A 21,309-nucleotide genomic window follows, 5' to 3' on the forward strand; every position below is an offset into this window, starting at 1 on the left:
TGATTATTGGAGGTAATAAATAAGTAGAAGATATGGCGTTACATCTCAAAGCCAATGGTTTTGGACTCTTCCCCTTCTTCAGGCTCTGATCTTTCTCAAGCAAATGGGCACTGCAGCCTGAGATTGGATTCACAACCGAGGCATACACCATTGATTATGATATCAGTTTTTCCATAATTTTCCCATCACAGGTGAAGAAAATTCCCGCAAAACATCTTTTAGTAAAAATTAATAGAGTGAAGGGCCCCTTCTTATGTTGCTTTACTGGACAGTCTCTAGATGGCACAGGTCGTATAACAGATACATAATAAGATTAGAATGAAATGATAAATGATTAATCAGTGTTTCTAGACTGGATTGACTTTCTAACATAGTAACACTGCTCACAGTCAACATCACAGCATTCACCTCATCAGAACCAAGCTAGAACAAAACAGCTTCTTGAATTAAATATACATGGAGATCTGGGTGTGTGTTAGAAGGCAGTACAAATGAGTGCCCTTAGATCGTATTAACCACTTTCTCTAATGGACATGAGTGCTTTGGGTCAAGGATAAGAGAGGGGAAAAGGGGGGAGACCAGGCAGGGGGTAGAGCTTACTTTGTCGGGAAATGTTATCTGTAACGCTGGCATTGTCCTCTGAAATGTTATCACTCACATCACTGACGTAAGACTCATCATCAGAGCCCTGTGGGAAAGGGAAAGAGAGCAAGAAACGAGGGAGGCACTGGTTTAAGTTATTCAGTTATCACTGCATACTGACTCATTCTCTATATAGTGCTGACTAATTGAGCTTTTTCTGTCTGTGTGTGTGTGTGTGTGTGTGTGTGTGTGTGTGTGTGTGTGTGTGTGTGTACCAAGTCTGCTGTACTGGCACTCTGCAGTACTGAGTAACTCAATGCAGCATTTTTAAACTCCTGATAGTGACCTAATCAATAAATCCAGAGCACTTAAAGAGCACTGTGCACCTCACTTCTGCATCTCTCTCACGTTTTCTCTCTTCTCAAAGAGACATAGGTTGGATTTACTATCTTTGTGAGGACCTTCCAGCAAACATTGCTGTAGTTAACATGTAATGTACATGTTAACTATGTCTATCATCTACATGTACTGTAGCTAATTGATGCTTATGTACAGTATATACCTTATCCGTAATATTATACTCAGTAACCAAAAGAAATTCTCTGTCTATTTTAGCTTTCAACAACAACAAAAAAAGTTCAAACCCATCCTCGTATACCACCCATCCGCTTTACCTCATCCCATCCATACTCTTGCCTAATCTTATCCATCCTCTTACCTCATCCCATCCATACTCATCTATACCCTTCTCAAACCAAGCCTTTGTATTATCTAAACCATTCTCTACCCTCAACAAATTTGTCCTTTCCTTTTCAACCAATCCTCTCACTATCACCTCCTCCAGCCTATCAATTCACATACTCTACCCCATCCCCTCTTACCTCGTTCTCAGATGAGCTGGCTGAAAGCAGCACTTCCTGAGCATCAAAGAACTCAGAGACAGATTCAGACATGGAGAGCCTGCTCTCATTGGAGGCCTGCTGAGTGAGAGGTATCCCAACATGTTCACTTGCCTGTTAGACACAAATTCACATGAAATACACATATATTCACAGAGGCCTAAAATTATTGCCAAGTAAAAAGCCAACAAATTATACAAAGTGTAACAGAGTTAACAGATGATTTAATCTGAAGTTCAATTAAGGCTCGGGTTAATGTTCAGTGAACTGAAGTTTATGGTGATGAGTTGAGAGAAGAGTGTTTGTACCTCATCAGGACTGCTGATGATGTTAACACTGACCACCTGCTCTGACAGCACAGACTCTGAGTGGATACGATTCAGCCGAGTCTTTAGCTCTGCGTTCTGGGACAGTGCCTAAACAATACCACAGTGTAAATCAACCACAAATACAATTCCTTATGTGAAAGATGATCCACAGGCTTAAACAAAGTACATCTGGAAGGATATACAGTTTCAATGTTTTGATATTTCCGTGGCCTTTTTCTCTATCTCTTTAAAAAAAACAAAACTTCTGCTAAAATCCCTATGAGGTCAGCATCCAACCATTTGCCTCTGGAACCAATATACAAAGATCTTTAAACAGACTGCAATATAAACTGCATTAGCTTTTAGTTGTCTGAAGTAAATCTTAAATATCATATAATTATAAACAAACAAACAAACAAACAAAAATAAATAAATAAATGAATCCCTGCTATGTTTATTTAATTTTATATAATTAGACTGTAAAATGTCAATTCCAGGCTTATTAACTTATTTTGTTATGCATGGCTACATTAAAGATAATATCCATATAAGTATGATGAGGAAATGAGGACTGGCCTGTGATAGAGAGTGTCTTAGTGTCATGATCTGAGATGATTGGCTCGAGAGCTCCTGCTCTGACAGCACCTGCTTGATCTTCTCCTTCTCGATGGCAACCGTGTTAAAGGCAGACTTCAGCAGTGAGTGCACTATAACACAGAAACAGTCGTTCCTTTACAAAAGCAATATCCTTTTTCGTAATTTACAGGTGCATCTCAATAAATTACACACAGAATGAAGTATAGTATGTCAAGTTTTTAAAGTGATTTGTCACTTTCCCAAAAGATATATCCTAATAGTGAATCAACCGTAACCTGAAATAAGAAGCCCACAATTGGGAGCTACTAGTCTTTTGGAATTTAAGTGACTTTACCTTTCTGAGCTATGATGCAGAAGTCCTCTTGTAGTTTGATGTAATCACTGGCACACTCAATGCTATCAGTCAGACGGGTGACTGGGGTTTGGAACTCAACCAGCTCTGCGCACAGATTTGGGTTTGAGGCATGAAGACGCATTGGTGACATACTTGTGCTCAATGGTACCTGGAAAACACAGAAACACACACATTAGGAGAAAGTAAGTCATGTATTCTTTTCCAAATATAAGAAGAAGAAAAAAATCGCAGAATCATGCATGACAAAAGCTTCAATCTGAACCAGGGGTAGAAACCTCCAATCTATGAGTATGTGATGTACTTAAACTGTATTAAACACTTAAACCAGGTATAGATTAAGAGTTTTACACACCCTGAGACAAACCCCTCACTCCAATACCAATACATAGGGATTTCACACAGGCCTGCATTAGGTATCATACATTATAGTCCAAAAAAGGCACAGATTTCTCTGGTAAAGCCTTGAGTACAGTGTAAAATTGAAGTTAATGATGATACTCAGTTGAAGTAGGATCTTATATTTTCTTTTTTTCAAAAAAAAAAACAGGGGTCACCTTGTAGGCTGGTGTCAAGATCATGGCCCAGAAAAATTATTCAATACAATAAAATGTGTGGAGAATACTATAGCATAACCAAGCAATGTGGAAATAAATACATAAACATTTAAACAACTTTATTTTTGTAAATATGAACTATTGAGGCATCTGAAGCAGGTCCTATGCTAAGCAGATCCTTAGCTTTATCTAATCACATGCATCTGAAGTAAATTAGTTAGCTGATGGCAGCTCATCAATCCAGACACAGGCTACCGAGCTAAAGACAATAGCCCAGGAAAGTGTTTTCAATGTTTTTTCTTTTCTTATCTTCTCTTTTTTTCCTGTCAACATGGCATGCTTAACAAAGAAAAATTTGACAAGGACAAAGGTGACTAGACAAAGAAATAGACATTAATATGGCCCATGAAGCCCCGTTATTAAATAAAATTATCTCAAAAAATCCTATTTAAAGTATTAATACTTAATGGTCAAACATTCAAAGTATCTATGTTTGGCATTCAGTAATGACAGTGTTTTATTCATCACTCTGTAAACAAATGATTCATTTCACAAGGTATAGCTAATTAGGAACTGCTTCCCCTTTAGTTCTGTTCGGCTAACCACTTAGTCCAAATGGGAAGAAGCAAAAGACCAGAACTCCGCAGAAAAGGATCTCAAGAGGTCAGTTTTGGTATACGTGAATGCAAACAGCTCAGATAAATATGGATAAATATTGTCCTCATTAGCATTTAAATAGAATATAATATGAACCTCATGCTGTATAAAGTAAGCAAACAGTCATGAACTTAAAGTTCACCTGATTGGTGCCTTCAGATTTCATCAGGTTTGGAGAGCTGCAAGTATCACCATCCTGCCTACATACACGATCAAACTGAACACCAAACTATGTCTTTTAAAGTATTGTTATTTTTCACCGGCACTTTTAAGACATTACAATCACAGCCCCAGGGTCGAACCTGAGCTTGGGTTAGAGTTTCCATGTATCCCTGACCAGGATAAAGCGCTGACTGAAGATGAATGAATGAATGAATTTTTAAGATCACTCAACTTATAACATATTGACATATTCTGTACAAACTAGACCAACAGTAAACTCTCAGATTGTGCTGCTCTGGCAGCAGTGATGTGTGGGACTCCACTTTGTTAAAACAACATGATCGTGATAGTCATCATGTCACATACATGAGTCATGAGTCCACGGCTGCAGTCCAGCAGTGAACCTGCTTTTTTCATCTCAGTGTGGAGTGAAAACAGATCAGAGGCTTTTAGGCAGATGCATTGACTGAGAATGCAAAACCTTTTAAATATTACTCCATGTTGGTCCTCTGCTTGAGTGTGGGTGAGAGAAGGGAATGTTCTAGCACAAGGTGAATAAAATGTCTTTCTTTAGCACACCAGTAAACAGCAGTATTGGAGGTTATCACTTAATGAAGCCATGATTAAAATGATGCCAACTGTAAGTGACTTGTGTTGAAAAGCAGCAGAATAGGTTTAATAGAAAATAACTGAATAGAAAATAAACAGTAAACCAGGTAATTCATAGGGAATTAGAGCAATTAGAGCAATGTACCTGCAGTTGCACTTTTGTATCTTTGCTGACACTTTTTGTTCTCCATCTTCTGCTGACTCGCTTGTCTTTCTTTGATAAATCTACACAATTACTCTAAGTTACACACAGGAATCCAAAAACGCACACACATACACACACACACAAACACACAGATGGGAGTGAGTTAATAGCACATAAATGTAGCATCTTAAGAACTGAAAAGCAAATGAGATTTTTATTAGGCACAACAGCTGTTAGCTGATATAATGGCATGCAAATGAAAAATTAAAATGCATATTTCACATACAAGTCTAGATTGAGGTTTTCAGTGTAATGGAACCATTTGGGTCAGGCAGAAAAATGATACCGTAATGTTTCACATCTGAAAGTTATGAACTGATATCAAAAAAATATATGAACAAAAACGACCTATTTGTATGCAGCACTGATTGTGTATTTTTTGCTGAGCTGCATTGTACAGTAAGTAAAACAGAAGGAAAACAAGAACCCTGCATCCACATTAGCAAGCGACAAGGCAACAGAAGAGTTTAAGGTATGGAGCTACAATTTCAGAATTAGTGACAAGCAAGCTGGCGACCAGTGATGTTATAGAAATACGCAGTTATGTAGTAAAGCAGTAAATCCAAATGCTTGGTTGACATAAATTCCGCAGACTAAACCTACAGTTTTATTTTCTGCTCCACGTCTCTTCTGTCACAATGTCCAGTCTGTAGTGAATTGTGTGTGACATGCAATCATGAAAAAATAACCATGTATCTGTTGCTTGGTATTTCTACAATATTACAACACATTTTACACAAAAGTAACCCAGTGATACTGTATGCAAATTTTTTTTACATACAGTAAAGTAGTCTGTTTATGATTTGGCTACTACCATTGATCATGCACAAACACTGCTAAATAATAATAATAATCATAATAATCATAATAATAAAAATAGCCCTACACCCTTGGTCACTTGCTATAGTGAATGTTGGGGAAAGGAAAAGTACCTGTAGTATCTTATAATAATGATTTCAAAATCAAAATCTTCATTGTCACCAAACATAGTGCAAGGTCAAGTACAGTATCATTTTAAAATGCAGTTATAACCCATTTTCTTTTTTAATATAAGCAGTAAGTTATGAATAAATAATAATAAGGTAGCCAATGAGACCAGAGGTGTGTTTATGATGAAGCATGGAGAGCCACTGAATGTATATAAACCGATGACTGATCCATATGATGGGGCATGGAGGGAATAAAATGAGGGCCTAAGCATGATTATGCTTTGTGTGTTCTTAATTAAAATGCGTTTTAATGAACTGTAATGAAAGCATTAAGTTACAATATATTTTCTAAGTTTAAAAATGGAGACATTAGGCTAAGTGGTGTTTTTAAAAAAAAAACTCACACTCTCTCACACACTTACATTCAAATGCTCACATTGACCCGTACTTTCACCTGGAAATATCTGTTTGCATCGACTGCTAATCCTGCAACACTTTAGATGTGCGTTTGTGTGTGGTTTGTTTATGTATATGAATTACCTGCATATCTGTGAAGCTCGGAGCAGACTGTGTTCTCTGTAAGATCTCCAAACTTTGCAGTAACCGACTCAGCTCCATCAAACTGGATTGACAATGGGCAAGTTCTTAAACACACACCAACATACTGTTGTTACTTACTCAGGTCATAACTATCACCTCAGTCACCTCAGGTTTGCTCATTGGGGATAAATACAAACACTTTCATTTTTGTATTAGATTAATCTTCCTATAATATTACATTTTCTTGTATTATGTTTCTTATTCTCTGTAAAGCTTCTTTGAGACGATGTCCATTGTTATAAGTGCTATACAAATAAATTCGAATTGAATTGACTTGAATCGAATAACTAAGGCGTTAGAAAAAGAAAGAAAAAATTACACAGATAAAAAGTGTACACTCAAATGAACAAGAAACCGTTTAAATTAGTCATCACAGAAGCTAGAATTAACCTGTGTTGGTAAAAATTAGTTTACTGTATGCTCAACTGGAGCAAGAGTCTTAGATTCACACCCATTTTAGATATTAGATTTGCATTCCTTTAAGCAAAACAAACCTTCTGCTCACTAGGTACAGAGTGTGTGTGTGGTGGGGGGTGTTTTACCCTCAGAACATTTATCCATCTCCTCTGACTCCTGTAGCCATGCTGCCACTTTGCTTTGGCCATTGCTGTAGGACGGAGGGAGGCTGGTGGTGCAGGGCACAGATGGCTGCCAAGGCAGAGAGTTGGGCTTTGCCTGCTGCTGAGAACATGCACGCACACACACACACACACACACACACACACACACACACACACACACACACACACACACACACACACACACACACACACACACACACACACACACACACACATACACATTTAGCCCATGTTCTAATTTTTAATTCATTTGCAAAAGGATCAAGAGGAGTTGCCAAAAAAGCATGCAGAGAGCCATGGTTCTCCAAATCTAGTGCATTTAACTAACTCAATTTAATAACATGTGCTTGCAGCATGACACAAAACCCACTTCTACTGCTGATTTCAAATAAATAATTTGCAGTATGGTCAAATATTTTCCATTAATCACTGAGACTTTCTTGAAATTTCCCTATTGGACATATTGCAGATTCATGTTTATAAATCATTTCAATTTTTAGTTTTTCATAATTTTTATAATGTTTAGTGACTTTTATCACGTTTACAATCTTTAGCAGTTTCCTAGGCTGAAAATGTATTGAAAAATTCATTATTAATTAGATTATATTGTTAGAAAAAGCAAGTATGGAAGAAAATAGTACAGAACTGTTATGTCACCTCACAATAGTTTCAATAATAATTCACACCTAATCACAGTGGGGCTCAAGAATATGAGAAAAACAACAAAAAAAACCCCCAATACGTTACATTACAGAACTCATCTACAGTATGGTACAATATCTGCCTGTTCTAGGTTTATCTCCTCAGTGAAAGTACAGGCAGTACAGGAGAAATGTAAGGCTGGTGTGATGAGTCATTACTGAATTACAGAGTGTGACACAAAGACCACCGCTAGAGGACAGTTTATGTGACTAAATACAGATACACAAATTTAGAGGATGTTTGAGAGATTTCACCTTCGGTTCATGAGCAGAAGCAGGGTTTGTCTGGGGTGAGTCTATGCTGGCAGGAGGAGGGAAGGTGCGCAAGCTGGCATCACGAGGCGAACGCACGATCTCATTCTGTCTGTACAGACGATGGTGACGCAGCTTACACACCCAGGCATCAAACACATCCGGAGACTTCACCTATACACACACAGAGGACAGTGACGAGACAGACAGCACATGTCTTCAGCATCTGCCTGTCTGGATTGCTGCTAATTTGGGTTACTGCAAACGGACAATATAATGGCATTATTTTCTCCTCTCAGTCTCTCACCTTGAGATGGTAAATATGCTCCTCTGTATCCAGGTCTATGCGTCGGGCTCTTTTCTTTATGGACATGACAGACAGGCCGACATCTATACTGCCATGCAGCTTTCCTTTCTGAATCTGTCAAAGACATGCAGAAAAACACTTAAAAAAAAAGCAGAACAAATACAATGTGCACTTTTACACTCCGTTTGGCATTGTACTTACATCTATGGGAGACTTGGAGTACTTCAAGATCCCATTATCCAGAACAAAGAATCTCTGTATTTAAAAACAGCAAAGGAAACAAGCTTGACGTGACAGATTATAGAAGACTGCAAAAAGAGCAGGACTACAACAATAAAAAAACCAAATGTGCCATACTCGGTACTTTCTGCTCCACACACAAGAGAAACTGTACTTAATTTGAATACAGCACACAATCTCTCTATAAAACACTGTTCTAATGAAATGTGAGACCTTGCATGCATTTTGGAGTTGATTAGTCAGACATTTAACTGCAAGAACCAAAATGCATTGATAAATGTTTGGTGGCCTGGGAAAAAGATTTCACATGACAAAACTTTCCTAAATATTTCCAAAAGGTTTTTATTTTTATTATTTCCAAATATATTATCTTTTATAAATATTTCCAAAATCATGACTTTATTTTGCATATATATTTTAAAGTTGCATCTAAAGATTTTTTCGTGACTCTACTTTTAAAATATGATATTCCTTTAATAGATAATATAAGACTAATGCATTCTAAACAGGGCCAGTAAAAATATCTATATCTTTATTCATAATAAACAGATCAACAGTCTGTTCAGTAGTCTCACTTATCCAGCAGTCATTCCATGTTGAATAATATTAAACATTTATTCTTGTAATTTTGCTCTATTCTATTTGAAAAAAAAAAAAAACTTATTTCAAATGACATTATGAACTATTGAGTCCTCAATGACAATACTGGCAGTTGGAATAAAAACACACCTCTCCTACTAATTGTGAGCTAATTCGATTATGGAAAAACATGAAAAATAAAAAATGTGACATTTATGTTTATAGTAATGATTAAGAACTGAACTGATTAGACATAATGTCTGTTTTGCTATTATACATTAATTACACTTAGCTGGAAACCATTTTCATGATGCTCCTAACTCGAGCTTTGTGAAGCTTAGAGAGGGGTGAAGTACATAGCGGGTGCGGTTGGGATTTGTAGCAAGTTTACACAACTTTTATTTACTTCATCATGTCATTGTTATGCATTTAATAATGCTATCAATTTGCATTTGAGCTATGTGAGTTTATTGGTCGTTCTGTGAGTGCTAGTATTAACTTCTCCCCAATGTGAGCTCATATAAACTCTGAATGCAGCTCACAATGATTTCTGAGAGTTAATAAGGCTTTTGCAGCACTCTGTGTAATCTTATATTGTGATGAGTACGCAAAGAGCCCTCTGTGAACTGGGATGAAGCTCTTCTTGAACTTAGCATATTTTAACTGATTCTGTTGTGAGCCGAAATGACAACATGTTAATACCGCTAACAAGTGACTGACAAATAAAACACAAAAGCATCACTTACTGATCTTTTATATAGCTCATATGTTTCTTTATTGATTGACACATACAAATTTGTTAAATGAGTGAGTTGATATAATGTAGTGTGAGCGAAGACGTCTCTGACCTTGTGCCAGCCTTTTAATGGCCATTTCCTCTTCTTTAGCATAAAACCCTCGTGTTTATCAGGTCTTTGAACATTCGTCTGACCAATCTTCAACCCCTCGATGATCTCCCAACTGTCTGCCTCCTAAACAAATAAAAGAATACATATTAAGTAAATACAAATATATAATCCGTATGAAAGTTATAGTCCATAAATACAATATATAAAAAAAATCCTAGGTGCCAAGACAGTGAGAGAAAGAGAATTCGTAAGTGTGAATAAATTAAACACTGGTCATTTATTCTGTTTCAGAAGCTTCAGATCTGTCGGCAATACATTTTCTACGTCATTAGCTCTTGATGCTTTGCACTTCCAGACAGAAGAGGGAATTGGGAATAATTGAATTTTGTTAATTATTTAACCTAAGTATAACTTACGTAAGGCCAAACAACTTTTTCTAGCTATTCCCAACTCACACACTGTAAAAAACGATTCGTTGGCTGAACGACCATTACTTATAAAAATAAGTAAACTAAACACAAATAAAGTAATTTTAACTTTCCAACCTCTACTTAGCATATATAGTGTCTGTAACATAAATATATAAGTTACAAGGTGAACCTAAGTGTATGCATAAATATAATGAAAAAACATGTCACTTCAACTAGTATTAAAATTGCATCAAAACAGCAATTATAACATAATATTTCAAGTATATGACTGTGAGCCACGTGATATGCAAATCTGGAAAAAAAAAACTGGAGCCATTTTGTGACGCACATGTGAAGACGGTGTAAAGAGGTAAGATTAACTTTCTATAAACTAAGCAAAATATTTGATTTTGAGGTTTTGACATTAATAAACACTTGTTTGTAGTGTTAAGTGAAGATATTTTCTGAAACGCAAAGAGACGAAGACAGTGAAAAGAGGTAAGATTTGTACATTCGTTTATTTGTGTTAATTCGTTTGTGATCAAGAAAGAAACTTTTTTAAATTGAATTTCTGAATTGCTACCAATTTAGCTTCAACAATTAGAAACGTGTTACTTGAATACTTATGAAAGTCCAGTTTGTACAAGTAAGTTATTGTATGAAAGGAGGAACGAGTGTGCAAGCGATTGTTGGCCTAAAAGCAGTGTGCCTCCATTGAATGAATGTTCTAGTGGTTAATTTATTTATATTTATACTAAATATAAAACAGTTTTTTTCTCCTTCTAGTTCAGAACAAGAAAGTGTTGCAAAGGGGGCAGCATCAAGGAAGTGTCCTGTTGGAAGTGAACTTTCATTTGTTAATGTGACACATTTGTTGTACATTCATGATGTGTGCTTTTAGGCTTCACCATTGCATTGCAGCCTGTTTCAAAAAATAAAGTGAAATGCTTTATTTTATGTGATTTGCATGTGTAATTTATTTTAGTGAAGTGACATAGTGACCCATACTAGGAATTTGTGCTCTATGTTTAACCCATTCAAGCAGCAGTGCAGTATGCAGACCAATAGCTGATGATCTAAAATAAGTTAAAATTTTACATTGGTTAGACTCAATTAATTATCTTTTTTTTTTTTTAACATAAATGAGCTTAAATTTTAAGTTAACTTAACTTGCAATTACTTAGTAGATTTTATCATGTTACATGTATTTTTAAGTAAACAATGTTGAGTGTACCCAAAAATTTAAGTCTATATAACAGTTTTCTTGTTAATTTTAAGTAATTTTTTTGCAAAAATGGTGCATTCATATTTTAAGTAAATCCAACACATCATTTTTACCAGTGCACACAGTAAAACCACACAGCATTCTTCTTTTATAATAATTTTTATGCTTGTACTGCAGCTTCCATCAGTTGTTTGTTTTGGGAAGTTTCTCTTTTCTGTCTCTAATTACATCAGATGCATTTCTCTGTAAATTGGCAGACAAAATGTTTCTGACTTTCTGCTAAAATCATGAGACACATCATCAGTTAAGAACAGTGAGCCTGTTCATGCAAGCCCAAGTGATGATACTTCCCTCACCATGCTAATGTTTTAGATCTTGAGCAGATTGTTTTCTTTCTTCACACTTTGGCCTTTCCATTACATTGGAAGAGGTTAAACTTGGTTACAGAACCTGGAGTCTTATCTTTGTATTTCTTTCTGAGTTCCAATTTAGTTGTTTGCATCTTGCATCTTTGTACTGATGGCATAGTCTGTACCTGTCCCCTGCTTCGTTGTTGTTTTATGTTTTATGTCTGTATGTATGTTGCACCATTGACCTGTAAGACACGACATCTTGCTCCACTGCATGTCTTAACATGTAAGCGGAATGACAGTAAAGCAAACTTGAACTTGAACTTGGTATGGCCTGAATATTTCTCCTGTTCTTGACTTGGAGTGCTGAACAGTTATACACTCAATATAGCTGGTATTGAATTATAATCAATGACAATGTTGATATAGATGATATGTTAGTGGTATGCTGTTATTATATTGAAGTGGATTCAGCATGCCCTGAAGTGTTTATTCCTCTTATGGTCAGCATTTTCCATTTATCATCACTAACAATACTTACATTATTGCTTTTCTAAACAGTTATTCCCTTAGTAGTGTTTGAAAACCTAAAATTAAAGCTTTACCTGTTTTAAATTTACAAAAAAAGGACTGACATTGAAAATCCTTCCAAATGCTCTCAGTACTAGTCCAAAATCCTGATGAAAAGAAACATTTGCATCTTTACTAATTAAAACTGGAACAAGAGGGCAGAATGTACAGTAAAGCTTTATAACTTGTTTACTGTAATGGGATCTGGCCTGCTATAATGTAACACATACTACATCTAAATTACAAGCTATTAGCATTAGTATCAGTAGCCAAAACCGATCAGATCACATTTCTGAGATCAGCGTCCTCCCGGCCAAGAGACCAAAGTGTCACAAAACAGTCAACCAGAGCGAATTACCAGCATATTGACAGAGAAAGATGCAGGAGAAGATGCAGACCTGCACACAAGTAATATGAATCCAGCTGAAATATAGAATTTCTTATTATATTATTCAGAGTTTAAAGCACTGATGTTTGTTCCTTCATCTAAGACAATCAGCTTTGATTTTGGTATTTTGTTATTGAGAACCTCTGTGTTACAGAAGGTTTCGAAAGGATAGCGGTTCTCGAATGAGTATTCACAGTGCTGTGCAAATGTTCTATTTGGGAATACTTTGTTGACTTGAAATGAGGAAGTGCTTCTGACTGAGATCTGGGAATGACATCACATAATCAGGAACATTCTAGACCTGTTTGCCATGCTGTTTCAGCAATAGGCAACAAGGAACATACAGATCATTTGGGATTCATTACTGGCACATGCGCACGCACACACACACACACACACACACACACGCACAAACACAAGCACAAACACATGCACACACATACACCATTGCAGGTGCATGTACAAACTAAGGACAATTGCTCCTAGGGGACTCCTCAAGAGAAAATAGAGTTCATTAATACATGTCCAGAATGTATACACCTATAACACCTACTGGAATATGATCTGAATTTTCCCTGAACTAAACCCAGTTCAACCCCATGAACTGACCCACATTATGCATGTGGCTATGTGAGTTTATTTTACTTGATAAATGGGTAAATATATTCCATCATTAAATGCCATATTAACAGCCTTTGTCAGCCTAAAATTAGTTATTAATTGGCAGCATGTGACTGTCTAACAGTAAATTATGATTGGCTGTGTGGGATTGCCTAAACACTAACTTATTTGTGGCAGTTATGTCAGTTATGAGTGAAGCATTGAACTGTGAATCACTATGTTATGAGTGACTACTGCTGTCATTTATGCAACCAGAGAATGGCAGGTTGCAGAATAAAAAATTCATCATACAACGGATGCTAGGAATCGTCTTACAGCATTTCACCATACTGAGTTGGGTCATTCTGGAGGCTTATCACTCGGTCGCTATCTCTTTCATATAAACACCCACACCCACACACACACACCCTGTAAGTCCAGAACATTTGACTGCTGTGGTTCTTTTGTTATGCACTTTAATTGTCTTGGCTGCATCCTAATGTACAATGAAACACACTAACATTTAACCTTCTAATTTGCACACTACATCTCCCCTGCCATGTTTTTCATCTGCTGTACAATCTGTTGTGATGAACCATGTAATTGTAACACAACTCTCATGTTAAGGTAATACAGTGTGTACAGGGTAACTAAACAAATAACTGTTTTTATTCTGTATTGTTTTTTGCATAAGTAGTCCTAATGAGCTGGTTGTGTAGATGTGCACAAATCCTCAGTGATCAGTGAGCCACCAGTAGTGTTGTGAATGGATATGAAGAGCTCTGTTGAATTGTTTAAATTGGCAGTATTTGGCAGTGGAAATTACAATTCAGGAATTCATTGACTTACAGTACCTCCACACAAGTCAGTGTAAACATGTTTCACCAGAAGTGTGCATAAGGAAAATCCATTTGCATTCCATTCCCTAGTTTCTTTAAATATACTGTGCACAAATATATACTGACAGTTCCTTTAATTTGCTTGCTTGTCACCATATAAAGATAATTAACTTAATGACATTTTAATTTCCACATTCTGCAGCAGTTTACACATACTCAGGGTTGTGGGGAACCTGAAGCTTCTTACATTTTATTTTTCCTTTCTTTTTAATACAACTGAGCAACTGAGGGTTAAGGGACTTTTATAACTTGGTGGACATTAAGCTCACACCCCACCGATTCATAGCTTGGCAGTCTAACACATTAACCACTAGTCTATCACATCTAACACACAAATATGTGTACTACCTCCGCCATACAGTTTAATTATTGATATTCGGTTAAAAATGTTTTTCCTTTTCAATCTTTCACCTAATGGAATCACACACTTCAGAGACAGCAATATGACAGCAATCAGGAAATCAGTGACCTTCAGAGTGCTTTTTTATCAATTTGAACACTGTAAATATGTTTCACTACACAGAATGGAGGCACACAAGTGTTTCCAGAAATTTAAACTGCCACCATTTTCCTGTTTTTAATGAACAAGCTCAGTGCATTCTTTTTTCTCAAAGTTAAAGCTTGTGTGAAGGATTTCCTCTCTGACTGTGAGGCAGCAGCTGTGTGATGCCATTTCAAAGACAGAATGAAATAATAAGGGCTTCCCTTCTACCAGGGAGTCAGGGAACTCACTGTGTTACAGTGCTAGTGCTCTGATATAATGAGGAGTTCTCAGCACACATTATACACACACACACACACGGTACACTTAGAATGTAGACTTATTAATTGAAACGAATTGGTTGGGTGACAAAGGGAGAAATCAAGATAAAGCATCTTACCAATGAGCTGATTGAGGTTTTAATGAGAACGCTATCTTTTACTGTTTATTGATCCAGAATCTCTCATAGGTGTTATAATTTAATCATCCTAAAGAAAATCACTTCCACTGGGAGAGAAATGTTACATCCTATGATAGTATTAGTATTTATCTGCATAATCTGTTTCAAGTTGCTTAAAGCTCTTACATTGGAAAATATTCTTTCTGTCTGGGCTGCAAAGAGTTAAACTCTCCATCAGAAGCTCTCTCAAGCCCATCAAAGTGTTCCTCCACTATACAAATGAGGCTGAGGACTCCACAGACAAAAGCAAGGACATGAGCAGGACAGAGACACATCCCATACTAACACTTTTAGCCTCGCTCTTTTTCTCATGCATTTTTCACATGTTCACATCAGGAAGCAATGAGGTCAGACATTCCACAACCATCTCTAGTTGCCTTTAAGTGGAGTGAGTTTGGCATGAAAGACACAGAGTACACAGACAGAGCAAGTGACCACAGGAGCCTTAAATGATTTAGTGTCCATGTGAAAACAAGAAGATTTCAGATGCCGTCACGACTCTCCACAAACACACCGGATGCTAATCTAAAAAAAAAACAAAAACGGGTGAATCCCAGTAATATGTGGTGGCCTGAGAAAACCTGTATGATGTAGCTGCAGATTTATCTGCTTAACAACATATTTTAAAGACTTTCTAATTTAAGAAAACCTCAGACACGTTGAGCTTTTCTGCAAATAGTACATTGGTCTGCCTGAAAATAGTTTGATGAGTGATCTCTCATGCAGTGGTTGTCATATTTGGGGATGTGGTAGCCTAGTGGTTAAGGTGTTGGGCTACCAATCGGAAGGTTATGAGTGAGCAAGGCCCTCAACCCTCAATTGCGCAGATGTGTAAAAGCAAGATAAAATGTAAGTCACTCTGGATAAGGGCGTCTGCTACAGTAAATGCTGTAAATGTATATATTTTTATCAAGTTGAAACATCCCATAGTGAAATGGATGTAAACCTAATAAATTCAGTGTATATGGTTTAAGTACCAGCTGTCATTTTATGGTGGCTAGATAGAAGCTTCCAAAATTTCAAAAGAAATGTGTGGTGCAGAATAGCACATACCCACAGTGCAGGATGGTGATGGCAGAATCGTGCTTTAGGGCTGCTTTTCTTTAGCCAGAACTGGGCCTTTTTTCAAGGTGGAAAGAATCAGGGATAACTACAAATACCAGTCACTTTAGTGCAAAACCTTCAAGAGTCTGCTAGCAAGCTAAAGATGAAAAGGAATTTCATCTTTCAGCACAACAATGAGTAAAAGACTACATCCAAATCAGCAACGGAATGACTTAACCTAAGAAGATCAAAGTTTTTGAATGTGCTAGCCAAAGCACAAACCTGAATCCAACTAAAAATCTGTAATGTGACCTGAAGTGGGTTGTGCCAAGGAGATGAGATGCTCTTACAATTTAAACCCAGAATGTTTTTGCAAGTAAAAGAAGTAAAATATTGTCAAGTCAATATGTGCCATGCTGCTAGATTCTTTACAGAAACACACACGCACAATTACGTAAATCTTAATGTAAGGTCCCTCACCCCCTTTTTCCCCCTTAAACAAGTTAATACTTTATAAATTACTTGGTTTTACTTTTCGTCACAAAAAAACTGCCATTTTAACAGGGGTGTGCAGAATTTTATACCCATTGTACTTCCATCCATCCATCCATCCATCCATCAAAATAAACAGCAGCTTGCAGTGGCTCTGTGTGTAGGTGTGTTTTAGTGGTGTGTTTTTCACTTTTGATGTTTAAAATGCTAAATTGTTATGTGTGATTGAAATATATGCAAATTGTAAACAAATTTCAGTTCAGGGAAGCACCAGGCTTTTCCCAGGATGCCACACATATGTAAAACACCATGTTGGCAGGTAAACATCACCAAGGAGAGTATTGGAGAGCATTTGTATGAGTTTAGATATCTGTATCTTTAGATATCTATATGTGTGCTATAGGTGATTGGTGGGAAGTCTATGTTAGCTTTGCTTCACATTACAGTGTGCGTAGCTATTTTGCTAATGACAGAGAGTCTGATTGATGAAGGATCTGAGAAATATCTTAAAGCAGCTCTTCATTATACAGAACTCACTGCATACTGTATATGTAGGAAATATATGAGGCGATGCTATTCATTACTCTCACGCTTAAACAGACCAACCCAAAGCTCATTTTCTTTAGTTAGGTCATAATAAATCTGTGTAATTTACAGTCATTCTGAAAACATAAAATGATAGTGTTGACATGCTGACAATAAAATATAGGACACATTCTAATATCTACAATTGCCCATGACTCTAGACTCAAATACTAAGATAATATTTCTTTTAATAATAATAATCGATAATAATTCGATTTTTTACTAGAGGAACGAAATTACATTTGTACCAAATGTAGTTGATCACCTCTGACATGCTTCATTACAATCTTTGGTCTGACATCTGCTTCTTTAGTTTTTACACTAAAGCTATGAGGCTGATCTAAAAATAAGGTAAGATTATAGGAATGTCAGTATTATATCTCAATCACTGAATATCAATTATTTCCATTAATTAGAATTGTAAAGTATGTTTTGTCTCAAAATTGATAGTTTTAAAAAGTCTCAACTTTTGCTTCATACCACATCAAATTTCAACTGTTATTAGATATTCTAATGTTAAATTTCATCTCCAAACTTTGGGTAGCAGATGTACTGTGGGCGTTTTGTTAAAGTAAACGTTACCATTGAGTCTGATGCTTACAGAGGGTGAAACAAAGTGATTATAGCTGTGTTTAGCACTTGTCCATTTCTATAATGAATAGTGTGTTGTGCAGAAGCCACATAATAAAGTACATTAAAATGACTTACCAACTCAGCACAGTTATGATCTATATTAGCTTTGTAGCTTCAGTACAGGAGCAAATTCCAGACACCACACAAGCCCCATCTGATTGATTAAATTTATAACTACAGTAAAAACAGTTGTTAAGATATAAATGCTACTTGTTTTAAGACTCTCATTTTTTAAGGGTTTGTGTTTCAGCATTTCTCCCCAATCTCCTGAAATTACTGGGTATTTATTTACGAAATATCTAAATGCAGGTTCAATCATCAAAAAAAGTATATGTAGGCACAGCCTGCTATCATGATCTAAGTATAATGTAATAAAGGCATTGTCTAACAGTTGGTTGTCAGATCTCAGGATATTTGTTTCTGTGATCCAGCTCCGCCTCACCTGTCTGCTGTCTCTCTGTGAGGAGGAGGAAGAGGAGGCACTCTTGTGTGTAGGGGTGGAGCTCTTATGGACAGGCGTGGCAATCCTCTCCTCCATACTTGCAGCACGACCCTGGTGACCTCGCGAATGGTGGTGTGACATGATGACAAAAGCAGCCCTCGTTCTCTCTCTGTCTTTCCTCACGTTCTGCTCTCACCACTGGCAAACAACATGACCAGAGAAAGCTGTCTCAAAAGGTGACTCACAGCCTCTCTGCTGAAAGATTAAAAAAAAAAAAAAAGATACATGCAAAAGTTAGTCTTCAATAAAAAGATAGAATTTTCTGGATGTATGCACAATGTCTGGATGTAAACACAACTAAGTGGTTAGTCAAACAGAATCCTCATTTGCCTATCACTACTAAAATAACAAATACATAAAACCACAGTATGAAGTAAGATAAAAAATATCAAGTGTATATAATCAGCTGCATAAATCAAATCTGACTCGAACATTTAATAAACTTTCTTCAAGCCTGCCAGTGTTTGGACTTTGCATCTCAGAGAAAGCAGAAGTGAAGTCACAATCAAATACCTTTATGCAAATTCTACAATTCCTCAAATGAGTCACTTTGCAAAGCACCTGTGTGCTCTGTGTCCTCAAAACAACTTCACTTCAAATTTCACACAGATATATGATCAATTTAACTGTTTAATCAACATGACACTTGCATAAAAAAATACAAATCAACCGTCTTATTTGCAAAATTTACTGTAAGGTCGTCTTAGTTTATTAATTAATCATAAATAATTTATCTTGAGTAACTGCTTTATCCTGGTCAGGGGTACAGTAAATCTAAACACTGTCCTAAAAACAATAGGCATGACGCAGGAATAGATGACAAGAAGAAAAAAGCTGGAGAACCTAGAGAAAAACCCATGAGCACAGGGTAGGGAAACTGCACAGACAGTAACCTGAGCTTACGATCAAACCCTGCAGCTCTGAGACAGCATTCAATCTGCTGTATCACTGTACCATTTCAAAAGTCCATACAATTACCTATTTCTTCATACTACTGATGATATTCTTCTTATCTTAAGCTGACCCAAACACAGGCCTTCAAGTGTTTCATTAGGTGAAGAGGAGTAACTGAAAGCAAACGACAACCACAATTACAGAAAATCCTCCTAATGACATGTCTGTGGGTTATTTATGCTCTTTAGTGCTCTATTGTTTCTAATTAATATGAACTTCTGTAGAATTTCCTTAATGCAGAAGCAACAGGGGATAAAATCACCAGCCAATTCTTTGCATGAATCATCATAACACACCTGCATTTCCAAATTTTCTCTCTAGCACTCCTTCATCAAGTTACTGACCTGTAATGAGGGAGATTCTCACCCCTTCCCAGGCAACCACACACACACACAAGCTACTTTTCACCAATGTAGGATCCAGTAACCATAGTGATTTCCCGAGAAATCTCTCGTTCTTATTATTGTAATGCAAGAGATGAAGGCACCATAATCAAATCACTGGAGCTCAAGTAGCCTCTATGAAAATGTAACACATGGCAACAGTGCTTTACAATCATGCTGGTAGTAGTTTCCAGAGGTTATAATCAGTGTAACGGAAGAAGCAATTGAACAGCCAGGGCTATAAATGAGAACCTATTGTAAAATAACTGACAGACAGAAGTGCGTAACAGTGCAGTAAGAGAGTGTGTGAATGAAAGAGACATTATTTCGTAGTGCTGCTGTGTCTGTATTGATTAGACGTTCAGCAAGAAGCAAAATCCTGTCCAGAATTAATTACTCCCGGAGGAGATTCCACACAGCTTACACATTTCCTACAAGCTCATTAAAAAACTCCATCCAAAACTATTTCAGGGGTTTTTATCTTAGGGGATTTTTTCTCGCTGTAAAGATTCATAACAAACCACCACTAGATTATTTCCCCTGTCATTAAATGGTTCCCTAAACCTCTGCTCTCTTCTCTTTATGGTGTTATTGTGGAGGCTTAGTAAGAATAAAGCTACTGATCGTCATTGATAAATGTTACTGTTCATTTTGTGGGTTTCGGTTACTGTCACTATTGAAGATGTTACTGTACTATTACATTTCAATACTCTATACAGTATTCTCAAGCCCATTGGAATTATGCTAGTTTGGCTTGTTCATTTTGAATATGCAGCCAATACAATTAAAATATCCGACGATAATCCTGAATGAATGAAGGGGCATTAACTACATTCTTCTGCACTACACACTGGTTTTAAAATACCTACAGTACATAATTAATATTTGGTCAAATAATAGCACTGAGCCTCATCCAGTAAAGGAGCTCTTTATGTTTTTATATTTATTTATGTATCCTTTTCTTTTCAGTTAAGATCACAGGTTTTCAATCATTTTCAATCCTGAACACTATTCCTGCATACCGTTTATGTGTTAATATTCCAGATTGGACATTTCAGGAAAAGGCAACTTTAAATCTTGAAATCTTGACAGTAACATTATTAAAATGTTGACATTAACATTGCACTTTATCTGCCATGTGTCTTGCGCTGCTTTATTTAATTTCGATTTGTTAGTATTATCTGTATGCACCTTGGGACTGAGAATTCTCTGTATGTACTGTACATGTGGAAGATTTATCAATAAAGCAAAACTTGAACTTGATTTGCATTTTGGTTTCTCTCGTTATCACAGGTAACATGATGTAATGACCCCTGACATTATCCATAATGCCATTCAACTACCCACTGAGAGCAGGGCTAGTGGGAC

At 36.6% G+C, this 21,309-nt stretch overlaps 1 protein-coding gene across 5 annotated transcripts in view; it reads right to left on the reverse strand.

The window, feature by feature from the left end:
* The window catches only part of osbpl6 (oxysterol binding protein-like 6), a 41,777-nt gene that overhangs the window by 10,099 nt on the left and 10,369 nt on the right, over window positions 1-21,309 (reverse strand). The window contains exons 2-14 of one of the 5 annotated variants that reach the window (XM_047814576.1): window positions 18,545-18,796; window positions 9,966-10,088; window positions 8,500-8,553; window positions 8,299-8,412; window positions 7,995-8,165; window positions 7,000-7,138; window positions 6,398-6,501; window positions 4,869-4,961; window positions 2,721-2,889; window positions 2,366-2,496; window positions 1,790-1,897; window positions 1,464-1,595; window positions 601-688 (exon numbers count right to left, since the gene is read on the reverse strand). In XM_047814576.1, the coding sequence (XP_047670532.1) occupies window positions 601-688; window positions 1,464-1,595; window positions 1,790-1,897; window positions 2,366-2,496; window positions 2,721-2,889; window positions 4,869-4,961; window positions 6,398-6,501; window positions 7,000-7,138; window positions 7,995-8,165; window positions 8,299-8,412; window positions 8,500-8,553; window positions 9,966-10,088; window positions 18,545-18,685 (1,567 nt within the window). In that variant the 5' untranslated portion in view covers window positions 18,686-18,796. Of the gene's footprint in view, window positions 1-600; window positions 689-1,463; window positions 1,596-1,789; window positions 1,898-2,365; window positions 2,497-2,720; window positions 2,890-4,868; window positions 4,962-6,397; window positions 6,502-6,999; window positions 7,139-7,994; window positions 8,166-8,298; window positions 8,413-8,499; window positions 8,554-9,965; window positions 10,089-18,177; window positions 18,242-18,544; window positions 18,800-21,309 lie in introns of those variants that run through there. The other 4 variants (XM_047814577.1, XM_047814575.1, XM_047814579.1 and 1 more) reach the window with 4 other exon arrangements.

Source organism: Tachysurus fulvidraco, chromosome 6, assembly GCF_022655615.1.
Source record: "Tachysurus fulvidraco isolate hzauxx_2018 chromosome 6, HZAU_PFXX_2.0, whole genome shotgun sequence".
Classification (NCBI taxonomy): Eukaryota; Metazoa; Chordata; class Actinopteri; order Siluriformes; family Bagridae; genus Tachysurus; species Tachysurus fulvidraco.